This window comes from Chiloscyllium plagiosum, unplaced genomic scaffold (assembly GCF_037043375.1).
Source record: "Chiloscyllium plagiosum isolate Xiang-an unplaced genomic scaffold, Cpla_swu_hap1 HiC_scaffold_1, whole genome shotgun sequence".
NCBI lineage: Eukaryota > Metazoa > Chordata > Chondrichthyes > Orectolobiformes > Hemiscylliidae > Chiloscyllium > Chiloscyllium plagiosum.
Genome location: NW_028270139.1, coordinates 20,115,034 through 20,132,046, shown reverse-complemented (window position 1 = coordinate 20,132,046; position 17,013 = coordinate 20,115,034). Strand labels below are relative to the sequence as shown.

Sequence of the window (17,013 nt, the reverse complement as noted above, 5' to 3'; positions counted from 1 at the left end):
CTGACAAATGTGGCTTGCTCCTTGTTCCTCTGGGTCTCCTTTATACAGCAGTCCCCAGACTGCCTTAATCCTCTGTCCACAGAGTTGGTACTAGACATGTGGCCAGCATCACAGCAACCTCATGGCACATCTCCATCTCACATGATACAGTTTTGCCTTTCAATACTGTTCTTGGGAGTGCAAGAGCACCTATCATTGTAATGCTGCTGCCAGGAAACTATGCACGCAGGGGCAGGCTGCCAACTCATAGACTGAACCAGGGACCATCACAGAGCTCATTGCTTGGTATCTCTGCCTTGCCCTTTTGCACTTTGCCCCCTCAGCCAGAGCTTTTAGGCTCACAGTACTTCTACTTAATCTTGTTGTTTAGCACATACACAAAGTCAGGCAGATTATGTTTGTCATCTGTCAGTCAAGGCGGTGAACTTGTTGCTGTGTGGCACCAGGCAACGTCAATTGCACATGCCAGCAGCTAACACAGCAAAATAGTGATGGAAAAGGATAGACCAGATCTAAAAGTTGAAGTTCTAAATTGGAGAAAGGCCAATTATGACGGCATTAAGCAAGAACTTTCGAAAGCTGATTGGGGACAGATGTTCGCAGGTAAGGGTATGGCTGGGAAATGGGAAGCCTTCAGAAATGAGATAACAAGAATCCAGAGAAAGTATATGCCGGTCAGGGTGAAAGGGAATGCTGGTAGGTATAGGGAATGCTGGATGACTAAAGAAATTGAGGGTTTGGTTAAGAAAAAGAAGGAAGCACATGTCAGGTATAGAGAGGATAGATCGAGTGAATCCTTAGAAGAGTATAAAGAAAGTAGGAGTATACTTAAGAGGGAAATCAGAAGGGCAAAACGGGGACATGAGATAGCTTTGGCAAATAGAATTAAGGAGAATCCAAAGGGTTTTTACAAATATATTAAGGACAAAAGGGTAACCAGGGAGAGAATGGGGCCCCTCAAAGATCAGCAAGGCGGCCTTTGTGTGGAGCCACAGAAAATGGGGGAGATACTAAATGAATATTTTGCATCAGTATTTATTATGAAAAAGGATATGGAAGATATAGACTGTAGGGAAATAGATGGTGACATCTTGCAAAATGTCCAGATTACAGAGGAGGAAGTGCTGGATGTCTTGAAACAGTTAAAAGTGGATAAATCTCAAGGATCTGATCAGGTGTACCCAAGAACTCTGTGGGAAGCTAGAGAAGTGATTGCTGGGTCTCTTGCTGAGACATTTGTATCATCAATAGTCACAGGTAAGGTGCCGGAAGACTGGAGGTTGGCAAACATGGTGCCACTGTTTAAGAAGGGTGGTAAAGACAAGCCAGGAACGATGAGCCTGACCTTGGTGGTGGGCAAGTTGTTGGAGGGAATCCTGAGGGACAGGATGTACATGCATTTGGAAAGGCAAGGACCGGTTAGGGATAGTCAACATGGCTTTCTGCATGTGAAGTCATGTTCACAAATTTGATTGAGTTTTTTGAGGAAGTAACAAAAGAGGATTGATGAGGGCAGAGCGGTAGATGTAATCTATATGGATTTCAGTAAGGCGTTCGACAAGATTCCCCATGGGAGATTGATTAGCAAGGTTAGATCTCACGGAATACAGGGAGAACTCACCATTTGGATACAGAACTGGCTTAAAGGTAGAAGACAGATGGTGGTGGTGGAGGGTTGTTTTTCAGACTGGAGGCCTGTGACTAGTGGAGTACCACAAGGATCGGTGCTATGTCCACTACATTTTGTCGTTTCCATAAATGATTTGGATGCGAGCATAAGAGGTACAGTTAGTAAGTTTGCAGATGATACCAAAATTGGAGGTATAGTGGACAGCGACGAGGGTTACCTCAGATTACAACAGGGTCTTGACCAGATGAGAACGTGGGCAGAGAATTCAAATAAATGCGAGGTGCTGCATTTTGGGAAAGCAAATCTTAGCAGGACGTATACGTATAAGGTCCTAAGGAGTGTTGCTGAACAAAGAGACCTTGGAGTGCAGGTTCATAGCTCCTTGAAAGTGGAGTCGCAGGTAGATAGGATTTGTTTATTGGTCTGACTATTGAGTACATGAGTTGGGAGGTCATGTTGCGGCTTTACAGGACATTGGTTAGGCCACTGTTGGAATATTGTGTGCAATTCTGGTCTCCTTCCCATCGGAAAGATGTTGTGACACTTGAAAGGGTTCAGAAAAGATTTACAAGGCTGTTGCCAGGGTTGGAGGATTTGAGCTATAGAGAGAGGCTGAGCAGGCTGGGGCTGTTTTCCCTGGAGTGTCAGAGGCTGAGGGGTGACCTGATAGAGGTTTACAAAATTATGAGGGGCATGGATAGGATAAACAGACAAAGTCTTTTCCCTGGGGTTGGAGAGTCCAGAACTAGAGGGCATAGGTTTAGGGTGAGAGAGGAAAGATATAAGAGACCTAAAGGCAACTTTTTCACACAGAGGTGGTACATGTATGGAATGAGCTGCCAGAGAAAGTGGTGGAGGCTGATAAATGTTGCAACATTTAAGAGGCATTTGGATGGGTATATGAATAGGAAGGGTTTGGAGGGATATAGGCCGGGTGCTGGCAGGTGGGACTAGATTGGGTTGGGATATCTGGTTGGCATGGACGAGTTGGACTGAAGGGTCTGTTTCCATGCTGTACATCTCTATGACTATGACACCATGTGATTGAAGGGTCCCAAGGAGGAAGATGAGACGTTCTTCCTCCAGGCGTCAAATGGCTTGGATCTGGTGGTCGAGGTGACCCAGGACTTGCATGTCGTTAGTGCAGAGGGGGAGTTGAAGTGGGCGGTGCGGTTGTTTGGTTTTTGTGTCCCAGAGATGTTCCCTGAACTGTTCCGTGAATTAGTATTCTGTCTCCCCGATGTAGTGGAGACCACACTGAGAGCAATGGACACAGTGGATGTGGTGTTTGGATGTGCAGGAAAATCTCTGCCATGTGTGAAAAAATCCTTTGGGGCCTTGGACAGAGATGAGGGGGTAGGTGTGGGCGCAGGTTTTACACCTCTTGCGTTGGCAAAGGAAGATACTGGGTGTGGATTGTGGGTTGGTGGGGGCCATGGACCTAATGAGGGTGTCGTGGAGGGAATGGTCTCTGCAGAATGCTGAAAGGGGTGGGATTGGAAATATATATCTGGTGGTGGAATCTGACTGTAGGTGGCGGAAATGGCAGAGGATACTGCGCTGTATCCAGAGATTAGTGAGGTGGAAGGTGAGGACCTTGTTGCAATTGGAGGGGTGGAGTTCAAGGGCGAAGGTGCGGGAAGTGGAGGAGATGCACTGGAGGGTATTGTTGATCATGTGGGAGGGGAAATTGCAGTCCTTGAAATAGGAGGCCATCTGGGATGTTCTGGAGTGGAATTGTTCCTCCTGGGAGCAGATGTGGCAGAGGCAGAGGAATTGAAAGTAAAGGTTAGCATGTTTACAGGACATGGAGTGGGAGGAGGCATAGTCCAGGTGGCTGAGGGAGTCGCTGGTTTGAAATAAATGTCCATGTTGAGTCAATCGCCAGAGGTGGAGATGGAGAGGTTGAGGAAGGGGAGTGAGGTGTCTGAGATGGTCCAGGTGAACTTAAGGTCAGGGTGGAAGGTGTTAGTGAGCATGGGATGGCGCCGATTCAGTCATCAATATAGCAGGTGAAAAGATGGGGGTGGTGCCAGTGTAACTGCAGAAGAAGGACTGTTCCACATATCTTACAAAAAGAGACAGACATAGCTGGGGCCCACGCAGTGCCTAAGGCTATCCCGTTGGTCTCAAGAAAGGGGAGAGGATTCAAAGGAGAGGTTGTTGGTAGCATGCTTGGATGCAGATGGGATAAACATTGCAAACGTTGGACAGGGGTGCTCAGTTTAATGGAAGGGAGACAATCATGCATTAGAGTATGTAAATATCGTGGGAGCATTCAAGGTCACAACCACCCTGACTTTGAAAGTGAAACAGTGCAGTATTATAATGACCATGACTCAGCTGGAGGGCAAGGGCTCTGCAGATAATGTTGGGAGATGGTAAAGTTTGTGGAAACATGTGAAAGCTCAGAAACAAAAGTAGAAAATGCTAGAGAAACTCAGTAGGTCTGGCAACATCTGTGGAGGGAGAAACAGAGTTAATATTTTGAATCCAGTGTCCCTTCTTCAGAACAGAACACATGGGGGATGATGTCAGGTTTGCGGGAATGTGTGGAAGCTCAGTCCTAATGGGCTCAACATGGAAGGATGATGGAACATGGAGGCATGGTGAGGCCCACTAGTTACCTCCCAAATGCGTGCAGATTGTAAACCTGTTCTGGAAATTGAAAAAGGTTGCAATCACATCCAGAGTTAGTGGGGTAAGTGACTCTTTTCTCTCTGTCTGGTTGCAGTCTGTATTTGTGAGTGATGAGAGGCCTTCCAAGGGGCAATCACATTCGCCCAGCACTTACACAGGACATGATGAAGACATCTGTCATCAGAGTACCCTGCATGTGAAATCCACAGTATCCAACCACGGGGGATACAATTCCTGGTCATCAGAATCTTACCATATCATAGATCATTGCAGATAAAAAATAGCCATCGCTATGAAGTAGAACAAATCACATTGACCTTAATAGTGTTACCTGCGCCACTATTCTCAAAGACAATCCAAGATCTTACAGACCGTACAAAGGCACAGAACTGAAATCCTCACTTTGGCCATATGTTGTTGTATATAATGTTACCTTTCTCGGGTGATGTGGAGAGTTTGGGGGTGGATACTTTGGGGTTGGGCATGACACAGCTTATACTGCATTTATTGGAAGAAGCTCCCAATATCAAGGTCCACGCTGAGGTATTCCACAGCTCTCCTTGATGAATCCTTCACGTCCTGCTGGATGGAGAAGTATGCTACAGTGTCAATGGCCAAATGCTTTACAAGGACAGTTACTGGGAGATAAGAGCTACCCTACACAACCAGCCTAATCTCTTGATTGAAGCAGAGTGTAGATACAATGCAAATTATTCTTCAACCAGAGCATGATGGAGACAAGAGGCCTTCTGGCATTGAGGCTCTGATGCTTGGAGTGGTCTGCAGCTCCTTGTGGTACATTCGAGACAGAGGCTGCTGTTTAATCATGTTGCAACATGCTGCGCTCTACACAACTGCAGTAGGCAAAGAAAGGATATGGTGGATACTGAAGAGTTGAGAGAACAGCAAGAAGAAGATAAAGATATTGACCAAGAGGACCATCACTTTCTGCATGACGGAGTGCTGACACCTCGTTCCAACAGATGTGAGTTGGGTGCAGTGCGATGTTCCCTGTATTTTGTTTTCCACTCCGCGAAACTCCGAGACCTTTGTGCAGCAATGGTGCCTGGAGCTGGAGGTCAGTGTGCCAGCATGCTGCTTAGCTTGCATGGAGCTTTCTAGTCATGCACCTTAGAGGGAACATTGGTGTAGCAATCAGTCATAGATGTAAATTTTATGGTGCCTGAATGTCAGTTCCCAGAAGCAAGTGCAGCTTTTTTTTGTTTGTTGTTTCCTCTCATTTACTGTTGCAGAATAAAAGTGAATGTTTTCAACCATTTGAAGGTTTTCCCAGTATCAGATGGTGCCATATGAACAATGAAAAGACATTATGCTATGCTGGGAGTTCAGGAAAGCGTGACACTCCCTTAGACAGCATTCTAAGATGGCATGATTCCAAAAACGAGAGTTTGGTTTTTAAATAGCAATAAGTTTATGAATGCACAGTTGTATTTGCCATCAAATATTCAGCCATGCTACCTATGAGCCCTCAGAAGGGTTTGTTTTTCATTCTTCTCCACTCTGTGCACAGTGCAGGGCACTTCCTAGCTGACAGCACTGGACTTTGTGAATAGCTGTGCTTTAAAAGTGGAATCCTGGGAGATCCTAGCTGTGGCAAGTATCTCTGCCTTTACTGAGAGGGAAGATATAAGCAGGGAGTCATGCAGGTCTCACGAATAAACCCTTCATGAAAAATCATCAAAGTTGATACTTGGTTGATGTCCAGTAAAGTTCAGCCAGTAATCTCTACTCTATCATTATTGCAGCCTCAAAATCTTGGAAATTCCTAACAACAGCTTAGTGGATGTATCTATGCCAGATGGACTCTAGGGGTTCAAGAAGGTGTCTTCTTAAGGGCCATTAGAGGTGGTCAATAAATGCTAGCCTTGCTAGTGATATTCACATCTCAAGAACAAATAACAAACAATCCTCCCCTATGAAATGAACTTGAAATCGCTTATTTGCTGGTCAGTTCTTTGATCTCCGGGAGACCATGCTGGAAATTTTAAATTTAGAAGTTAATGACATTCATTTTACAGAGACCTAATTAACACTTAATACAAATATTAATTGCAGCGATGACTACCTGCCCATCGGTACTTGTAAATTCCTAATCACAGACAGCAGGTCACTTGCATACACTCAGCTATGCTTGTTTTAATTTCAAAGGTTGGGCACATTGAAGTGAGGTTATAGCAAGGATCCAAAAATCAACTGTCCACTAACCACAACTCTTTCGATTTAGAGTGTTAAAAATTCTCTTTATGACATGAATGAGCTTGAATATTGACGGGGAAGTAACTTTTATAATAATCTCACATCTGCCTTGACTGACTAACCATGTAGGAATGCTACCTCGTCTTGCAATGGGACAGCAAAAGTAATATTGAGGTCACAGCTCAAGAAGCCCAAAGAGTTCTGTGTTTTTGGTGATGAGTATTTGTCTCATGAATATTGCACATAATGGGTTATACTAGGGGTATATTAATAAAAATTTCTCGTGAGAATTTTGTCTCTTTCTTGACCCCATTTGCCTAAAACATAAGGGAAGTGTCGTGAGTATAGGAAATCTACCAGGTATCTGTTTAAAACACAGAACAGTTTTGTTTCTGAGCTGCCTATATTCCTTGAATACCTTATGGAATTCCATGTTTCACCATTTCATGGATTTTCACAGGACCAAAGAAAACAATATTTTATCAGCAGACCGAACAGAAAGCAGATTAAATTAGCTTTAGGAAATTGTCATAACTACATGAAATTTTTATAAGTTTTATAATCGACCCAGGCTCGATTCCAGCCTTGGGCGATTGTCTGTGTGGAGTTTGCACATTCTCCTCGTGGCTGTGTGGGTTTTCTCTGGGTGCTCCGATTTCCTCCCACAATCCAAAAATGTGCAGGTTAGGTGAATTGGCCATGCTAAATTGCCCATGTTATTAGGTGCATTAGTCAGAGGTAAATATTGGGAATGGGTCTGGTGGGTTATTCTTTGGAGGGTCAGTGTGGACTTGTTGGGCCGAAGGGCCTGTTTCCATACTGTATGGAATCTAATCTGATCTAAACCATTGGAATGCATGTCTTTGTTTTTGAAAATGAAATTTGATTACAGCTTTCCAGCATTGAATTCAGTATAGAGTCCAAGGGTACCACATATATTGTGATTGATGTTCAACACATCAACAACGAGTATTCCAGCTCAGCAATCATCTTCTATCAATGTACATTGTTGCAATCTATCATTGCTATTCTCCCCATAATTGAATAAAATTGAGTTTGTCTCTCAAACATTATAAGCACAGACTATGGTGACAAATTACTTTCAAATTTCCAGCATATTGAATAATCGAAGAGCTAACCTCTCTTATACCAAAGCAGAGATTTGCAGATCACACTGCTAACATCCACATCAGGATTTGCTTGGGAAGAACGTGTGTATTATCTGTTGAGATTACTCACGTCATAACCAGTGTTTCATCTCCTGGTTCACTAAGTAGCCCATCTACAAAGACAGAAGTGCTTGTGAAATTATGCGTCGTCCAAGTATATCCTTCATCAACACTGAATCTAGGTGAAAAATCAACAAAAAGCACTTCAGCAATTCAACTCATACATGGGTAATAATATTACCAACTGCAATGCATCACATGATCTCACAATATTTTCCAATATGCAAATTACAATTAAAAACTTATTCTTGCAAGTGAAAAGAAAAGCTTCAATATTGGTGACTTTGGAAAATATATTCAGTACATGTTTAAACTACTGTTTGGCCTGCTTTAAAATTAAACAATATTATTTGCAAACATTTAGCTATTCTAATTTAGTGTCCCATTCACAAGAACAACGTTTCCATTATAATTTAGCAAACATAACTCATTCTCTGGTCACAATCACCACATTTCATTTACTGTGGCCATGCTGTTACTCCAATACCAATTATTATTTTTCATTGGTGTGATAAACTGCTCATTCTCTTTCACTTCAATTCAAATTTACTTGATGAGTATTTAGCATCATCAAAGCCTTTGGGGCTCAATAGAATTGATAGTAAATAACATATATGCGTGTGGCTATATGAATATTTATGTCTAAATAGGAATAGGAAGATTGAGAATAGATAAAAAGGCTATAATGATCCATTGAGCTAGATACTGAATTCCCACTCCAATGTCTCATTGCAATGGTCTGGGAAATTTGCTGGCCAAGACAGCCAGATTCCACCGGAGTTTGCAGACTCAGTCTGTGGTCAGGTTATTTAGTTAAATGAAGCATGTGCCTGTGTCATATTAGAACATCATGTGCATCTAGGATTATTGGGCCAAGACCTTGCGAAGAACAGTGTTAGAATATTACTCCCAGTATAATGTGAGTTCTAAAGAGTATTAAAGAGTCCCAGAATGTAGGAAATATCACATGCCATAATACCATATTGTCATGAAGGTGTAGGTGTGTACTGTACCTTGAAGAGAGAGAGAGGAAGCTAGCAAGGACTGATTGAAAGCAAAGGGTGCGTTGAACAATTTAAAAATTAAACATTTGGTTGAAACAAATAGCTGGAGTTACGTTGCCAAGGAACAAAAACAAATTCAAATTCGACCAGTTTAAGTTATGCCCCAGATACCAAAATCCAACCAAATTTGAATTTTACTGTTTAGGATGATATAAAACCAATGAAATGATTCAACATTGTGGGGTATAAAACCAGATATTTGAACAGTTTGGGGGAGAACTAAAAAGAGCACCAATAAGTACAGACTGCTAGCTGAATAGCTCTCTGAAAAGGTACCTGTCCATAAGAAAAGTTGTGTAATAGAAGACTGAAGAAGAGACGACCCAGGAAAATACAGAGGAAAATATACAAAGGAGAATCAACAAAGCTGGCTTGTTTTGATATGTGATTTTTATTTGGTAAATCTTAATTGGAGGTTTTAATAGGACCAGTATTGTAGAGTGGGAAGTAAAAGATAGGTTTAAGAGAAAGGAGTTGCAAATAGTTGTTGTTTTAACGTTCTCTTTTGGACTTAAAGAATAAAATTGTTATTTTTTTACTTTAAATAGTGACCTCTGAGATAGTTCTTTGCCTCTCGAAATGTAACAGATTATGGTGCAAGGTGAGCTTCTCTCTGTGTCAGGTTTAAATTAGCAGAGGGGTTTACCCCGTGTCATAATAATACATTCCTTCAATTAAGTACTGTCTTCAATCAGCTTATACAACTAAGGTTCACCACCTACATTGATACCATCTACTTTCACATTCACAGTCCTAAAGTATTTTTAAGTTCCCTCTAAGTTTCAGGGCTTGCTCTCTTATTCTTGCCCTTTATTTTGCAATCCTCCAGGCCCTTGAATTTCATGATTTCTACAATCTCTTCTGGCTCCACTTGTTCCTTGAATCCCCTATTAAGTACCCCATCATTGACAGCTTTACCTTGAGCTGCTTAGGCCCTCCATAAACATCTTCACCTGTCTATCTCTCTTTCTTCCTTTATGAGCTTATCTAGAACCATTCTCATTGGCCAAGATTTGGGTCATCTGCTCGACTTATGTCACTTGGTTCCAAACATTGTTTTATAATGCTTCAATGTAGCACTTTGCCTTATTATATTCAAAGGACTGTACAAATATCAGTTTTTGGGCTAAATGTTCACATCTGCAGTTGAAGTGTGAAGGAAAGAGAGTTTCATGGTGGTGGTTCACTGTAGTTCCAGACAAAGTTTCCCAAGCCATCTTCCACTTTTCACCTCATTAATTATGTGAACGAGGTGCTGAAGATGTCTCTTGGAGAATTAGGGGCAAGTGAATTGGATTTTCTAGTTTACATGCCTCTGGCACTGTATTTAAAGCAGGGCTGCACACTACCTCTGACACGGGAGTCCAGGAATAATCCATCACACTGGCACTTCACAGACAAAAGTCAAGCTAGCTCCATGCTCCCAGGCCAGGGATTGAAAGGTGTTGGTGGACAGGTTGAAGGTGAAGGAGTAGATGGGGCAGTCCTTTCTCTTGCTGCCTGTCAAAGCAAGCTCCAATAGCAGACCCAACCAACTCAATCAGAAATTGCAGCACAAGTTCATGTTGTATCCCACGTCAAAAGGAATACCAAGCAATGCCTCAACAAAGTCAATGACCTTCTGTACCCATCAACGGCAAGTGTGACCATCCTCTCTTTCTCTGCTACCTCACACTCAAAGCCAGCACTCACTCTAACTCTGCTACTGCACAAGCATCTCACTAAGGCTAATGGAGAACAAATCTCAGAATGCATTCAATACCTATTAATGCTGCATTCTTGTAACACCTCTATCAAACAGAGTCCATGTGCCAACCGATCAACACTATCCTTGTATGCTGTTTTCCCCTTGCATATTAGGTAAAAACAAGGACTGCAGATGCTGGAAACCAGAGTCTAGATTATAGTGGTGCTGGAAAAGCACAGCAGGTCAGGCAGCATCCGAGGAGCAAGAAAATCGACTGATGAAAGGCTTTTGCCCGAAACGTCGATTTTCCTGCTCCTTGGATGCTGCCTGACCTGCTGTGCTTTTCCAGCACCACTCTAATCTAGATTCTTGCATATTATCCTGATGACGGCAAGATTAGTCTTTTTTCAGCAATACTCAAATTGTAGAGTACCAAAATAACTATTTTTGCCTATCCTTTCTAAATGTTATATGTCCTTTAATATATAGGTCCCAAGCTTGGTCACCCTACAGTTAAGTCTCCATAATGGCAAATGAACCTTACTAACTTTTAGTGCAATCAATTCACTTTTTTCTGCAGATGCCACATGGATTTAGGTAGAATGATTTTAATTGTGCTTTTTAAACACTAGTCTGTACTTTGGTTGAATGAAGGCTTGTTTCTGCTGCTTTTCATTTTCATTTACATTTATTATACTTCCTAAAAATAACTTTATTTTATTCAATGTCAGCTAAACTTCCCATCCCCTTGATAAACTGGATTCAGTCATTCCCAAAAGCACTAGAAGATCTTGGGCAGTGTGGTGGCTCATCGGTTAGCACTACTGCCTCACAGCACTAGGGACCTGGGTTCATTTCCACCCTTGGGCAACTGTCTGCGTGGAGTCTGCACTTTCTCCATATCTGCGTGGGTTTCCTAGAGATGCTCTAATTTCCTCCCACAGTCTAAAGATGTGCAGGTTAGGTGGATTGGCCATGCTAAATTGCCCTTATTGTCCAGGATTGTGCAGGTTCGAGGATTCGGCCATGGGAAATGCAGGTTACAGGGATAGGATAGGTCAGAGGGTCAATGTGGACTTGATGAGCCAAATGGCCTACTTCCACATTGTAGGGATTCTATGATCTCCAAGCGAGCATGTGAGTCACAGTCCTACTATGGTGCAACCCTTCTTTCCAATACAGATCTCTGATTTGACTTGATTTATTATTGTCACATGTCCTGAGATATAGTGAAAAGTCTTGTTTTGTGTGCTATCCAGACAAATCATATCTTGCATAAGTACATCAGGATAATAGAATGTAGAATACAGTGCTACAGCTACAGAAAAGGTGCAGAGAAAGACCAACTCTAATATGATAGGTCCATTCATAATCTGGTAATAATGGGGAAGAAGTTGTTCTTGAAGCTGATGGTATATGTTTTCAAACTTTTCTATCTTCTGCCCGATGGAAGAGGATGGAAAAGAATATAACTGGGGGGAACTTTGATTATGTCAGCTGCTTTCCTGAAGCAGCAGGAAGTGTAGACAGATGGAAGGCTGGTTTTCATGATGGACTGGGTTGTGTTCATGGCTCTCTGTAGTTTCTTGTGTTCTTGAACAGAGCAGTTGCCACACCATGTTGTGATGCATCCAGGTAGGATCTTTCTATGGTGCATCTACAAAAATTGGTTAAGTGTCATTCTGAACATGCCAAATTTCCTTAGCCTTCTGAGGAAAGAGAGGCATTAGTATGCTTTCTTGACTGCGGATGGACCAGGATAGATCGCTGGTGATATTTACACCGAGAAGCTGTCGACCACCTCCACCTCAGCACCACTGACACAGATGGGGCGCATCCTCCACTCCGTTTCCGGAGGTGAATGACCAGCGTCTTCCGTTTGCTGACACTGAGGGAGAGACTGTTGTCTTTACACCATGCCACTAAACTCTCTCTTTCCTGTATTCTGTCTCATTGTGGTTGACATCTGATCCACGACGGTGGTGTCATCAGCCAATTTGTAAATGGAGTTACAATTGAATTTGGCCACACAGCCATGACTGCGTGAGGAATGTAATAAGGGACTGAATACACAGCCTTACGGAGCACCAGTACTGAGGATTATTGTTTCACTTACATTAAGCTTCTGAGCTTAGGTTAATATAAATTTGAAACAATAATCCTCAGTACTGGTGGATAAGCTGTTATCGCCTATGCTTATTGATTGCAGTCTGTGGGTCAGGAAGTTGAGGATTCACTTGCAGAAGAGGGAGCAGAGTCCTAGGTCTTGGAGTTTGGAGACGAGTTTGATTGGAATTATGGTGGATTAGCCATGGGAAGGTGGAGCTGAAGCCAATAAATAGGAATCCGATGTAAATGTCCTTGTTCCAGATATCCCTATCCCTGAGTGTAGGGTCAGGGATATCACATCTGTGACGGACCTATTGCAACAGTAGGCAAATTGTATTGGATCTAGGCAATGTAGGAGGCTGGAGTTGATGTGTGCCATTGCTAACTTCTCGAAGCACGTCATGATGATGGATGTGAGAACCACTGGATGGTAGTCATTAGGCACGTTGCCTGATTTTTATTTGGCACTGAGAAGGTAGTGGTCTTCTTGAAGTAGGTGGGAACTTGCATTGGAGTAAAGAGAGGTTAAAGATGTCTGCAAATACTCCCACCAGCTGGTTTGTGCAGGATTTGAGTGTACGGCCAATGACTCAATTTGGACCAGTTGCTTTCCGTGGGTTCACTCTCAAGAAGGCCGATTGGATGTCTGTGATGGTGACTGAGTGTACAGGTGGACCTGAGGCTGTCACACAGGTAGCATCATTTCACAGACCTTCTATTCAAAACAAGCGCAGAGTATATTGAATCCCTGGGAGAGGTGGACATTGTCGTCAGTGATTCTACTTGAATTCACTTTGTAGCCCGTTATATTGTGTAAGCCTTGCTACAGTCAATGTGTGTTCATTTCGTTAATCTTGGACTTTAATTTAGTCTGGTAAAGTCTCTTGACACTGCTGATGACTTTGTGAAGACCGCACCTAGATTGTCTGTATAGGTCAAGGTCACCCGACTTGAATGCCTCAGACCTGGACATCAGGAGCGAGTGGTTCATCAATGGTTTCTAGCTAGGGAGCATTTGGATTAACTTCTTTGACATGCAGTTGACACATTTATTGATGAAATTGGTAGTGGTAGCGGCATATTCATTTAGATTGGCATCTGAGTTCTTGAATATGGACCAGTCCATCAACTCCATGCAGTCACATAGGAGCTCATCTGTTACCTCAGACCAGCAATGTATGACTTTCTGTACCAGATCCTCACGCTTCAGTTATTGATTGTAAGCTGGAAGATGGAGCACAGCATTGTGGTGTGATTTACCAAAGTGCGGACGGGGGAATGGAGCAGTAGGCATCTTTGATGGTTGTGTAGCAACAGTCAAGAGTATGTGGGCCTCTGGTGGAATAGGAGATGTTTGATGGTATTTTGATAGCACACTCTTGAGGTTAGCCTGGTTGAAGTCATTGGCTATGATGAACAAGCTCTCGAAGTATTCCGTCTCAAGGCTATTTGTAGGGGAGAAAGTGAGGTCTGCAGATGCTGGAGATCAGAGCTGAAAATGTGTTGCTGGAAAAGCGCAGCAGGTCAGGCAGCATCCAGGGAACAGGAGAATCGACGTTTCGGGCATAAGCCCTTCTTCAGGATTCCTGAAGAAGGGCTTATGCCCAAAACGTCGATCCTCCTGTTCCCTGGATGCTGCCTGACCTGCTGCGCTTTTCCAGCAACACATTTTCAGCTCAAGACTATTTGTAGCATTGTATATTTCATCAAAAGCGCTCTTCTCTTTGACATGGGATGGGATGTAAACTGATGTCAGGATAGAGGTGGTGAACTCCTTTGGCAAGTAATAGGGTCAGCCCTTCAACATTAGATATTCTAGGTCCGGGAGCAGGGTTGTCACATCCGAGCACTAAGAGGTGTTGATCAAGAGGCAGACCCCTCTGTCCTTTGCCTTGCCCGAGGAAGCAGAAATTTAAAGCCTTTCCTCCTGCATTATATTTCTAGCCATGTGTTAATTCTCACAATCTTCCCACTTTGATACACATTAGCACAATTTGACTCTATTGTTCAAACCTGGTGGTCTGGAACTGTATTAGTTGCAACAGGTCTCTGTTACTATCCTCTTTGTGTTGTCCATCTGTTTCCTTACAGGTTTGCTCTCTCTCTTTCTCTCTGTCCCAGAGAACTGTAGGCTCTAAGCCCCAACCTCTGCTTCTCCTCCCTGTAGCTGGCACATTTCCCTGCAGATCCACACACTCTCCCAGGTAAGTGTGGTACCAGACCCTGCTCTCCAAATAAATCCCCTCTCTCTGTCACTGACACATTTCCTTGCCGATCTGCTGACTGCTCTCCTGGCTAAGAGAGATTTTGAGCTTCTAATCCACTAAAGTCTTTGAACTTAACCCTTAGCTACTTGATTACCATTCATCAATTAGTTATGCATTATTCAAATTTTCAGTCTTATATACTCATCGATGTTAAAATTCACCTGCAATTATTCACCCATTGTAGGTTCCCAAGCAACCTGTTAAAGTGTAAAAGCCCCTCAATTTTAGCATCTGTGAAGTTTATGACTTGCATTAAGCTTCTGAGCTTAAGTTAATGTAAACTTTAAACAATAAAGGTCATAACATTGGGCACTCTGCTCAAGTATCTCTCCTAACCAGAATTCTCTAGAAAATAATTGTGGGTTCTTATCCCTCAGCCAGTCAGCACTTTATGTGGGCCCATTTTAGCTGAAATCCCCACTACTTTAAATTTTGTGTGAACTATTGTCAAAATACTCTCTAGGAAGCAACGAACACCCAATGTTGACATAAACAGTTGCTGAACTATTTCCTACCTTTATGAAATAAACAATATTAACTAGAATGGCCTAAGCATTTGTTGAATGTGATTTTAGTCTGTTTATGAATTAGGCCTCCTCTTAAATTACATACAATTCCAAAACAAAATTGTAAATAAACAAAACTGAAAGCATGTTAAGTTATTGATATTTAAATCATGACTGGACTCAAATCTACAACTTCTTACTTTAATATCTTCAGAGGAATTGAGGTATCCTTGATAGCTACAATAACACCACCATGATCAAGGTAAAGGATATGATGTTCTTCCTCAAATACCTGAAGGAAATAACAAGAAAATGTCAGGACATTGGGATGCTTCTTGAGCCTCACACAATTTAAACTAAAAACAGAGAACGCTGGTGAAACTCAGCAGGTCTGGCCATATCTGAGGAGAGAGAAACAGAGTTAACACTTCAAGTCCCATGACTCTTTTTCAAAATAGTTAGGACATAGGACAGTATAACACAGGATGAGGCCCTTCAGCCCACCATACCTGCAGCTACCATGATGCCTCTCTAAACTAATGCCATCTAGTTACACATGATTCACATCCCTCTACTCTCTGTTTGATTATGTGTCTGTCTAATTGCCTCTCAGACATTGCTATCGTATCTGTGTCTACCACCTATCCAGGCAGTGCACGCCAGGCACCTGCCATCTGTATGTAAAAGAATTCCATTGCACACCGCCTTTAAACCTTCCTCCCTAATCTGAAATCTACGACCTGTACTATTTGACAGTGCTACGCTGGTAAAAAGACTGGCTGCCCACCTTATTCATGCTTCTCATAATTTTGTATACTTTTCTCAGGTTGCCCTCAGCATCTGACACTCCAGCAAAATCCATCCAAGTTTGTCCAACCTCTCCATATAGCTCATATACTCCAATCCAAGCAACAGGTTGGTAACCCTCTTTTGGACTTTCTCTAAAGCCTTCACATCCTTCCTATAGTGTGTCTCCCAAACTGCACACAATGTTCCAAACGTGGCCTAACTAAAGATTTGTGTAGCTGTTACACGACTTATCAACTTTTATACTAAATGCCCTGACTGAAAGCAAGCATGCTCTTTGCCTTCTTTACCACATTATCCACTTGCATTGCCACTTTCAGGGAGCTATGGACTTGTACCCCAAGATCCCTCTGTATATCAATGTTCCTAAGGGTAGTATACATTCCTTTTTCATATGGCCTTCCAAAATGCATCACACCAAACATGTCCAGATCAAAATATATTTGCCATTTCTTTGCCCAACTTTCCAACTTACCTGTATCTTTGACAACCTTCCTCACTATCCACAACTCCCCCAGGTTTCATGTTATTTGTAAATTTACTAATCAGACCATTTATATTTTCATGTAAATCATTTATAAATATTATAAACAAGACAGGCCCCAGCACTCATCCTTGCAGAACACCACTGGTCACAGACGTCCGGTCAGAAAAAAACACCCCTCCAACTGCCTTCTATGACAAAGCCATTTTTGTATCCAACTTACCAACCCACCATAGATCAAATGTGGTTTAATCGTCTGAACCAGCCTACCATGAGGGACCTAGTCAAAAGCTTTAGCAAAGTTCATGCTCCCCCAGTGAAATTTCAACTACCTGGCCAGCTCATTCTCCAGTACAAGTTCTAGTGGGGCGCC

The 17,013-nt window shown here is 42.5% G+C and overlaps 1 protein-coding gene across 4 annotated transcripts in view; it reads right to left on the bottom strand.

The window, feature by feature from the left end:
* sorcs2 (sortilin-related VPS10 domain containing receptor 2) overlaps window positions 1-17,013 on the bottom strand; it is a 627,727-nt gene that overhangs the window by 71,135 nt on the left and 539,579 nt on the right. For all 4 annotated transcript variants that reach the window (XM_087978909.1, XM_043698404.2, XM_043698411.2 and 1 more), the window contains exons 13-14: window positions 15,550-15,641; window positions 7,727-7,834 (exon numbers count right to left, since the gene is read on the bottom strand). In XM_087978909.1, the coding sequence (XP_087835035.1) occupies window positions 7,727-7,834; window positions 15,550-15,641 (200 nt within the window). The remainder of the gene's footprint in view (window positions 1-7,726; window positions 7,835-15,549; window positions 15,642-17,013) is intronic.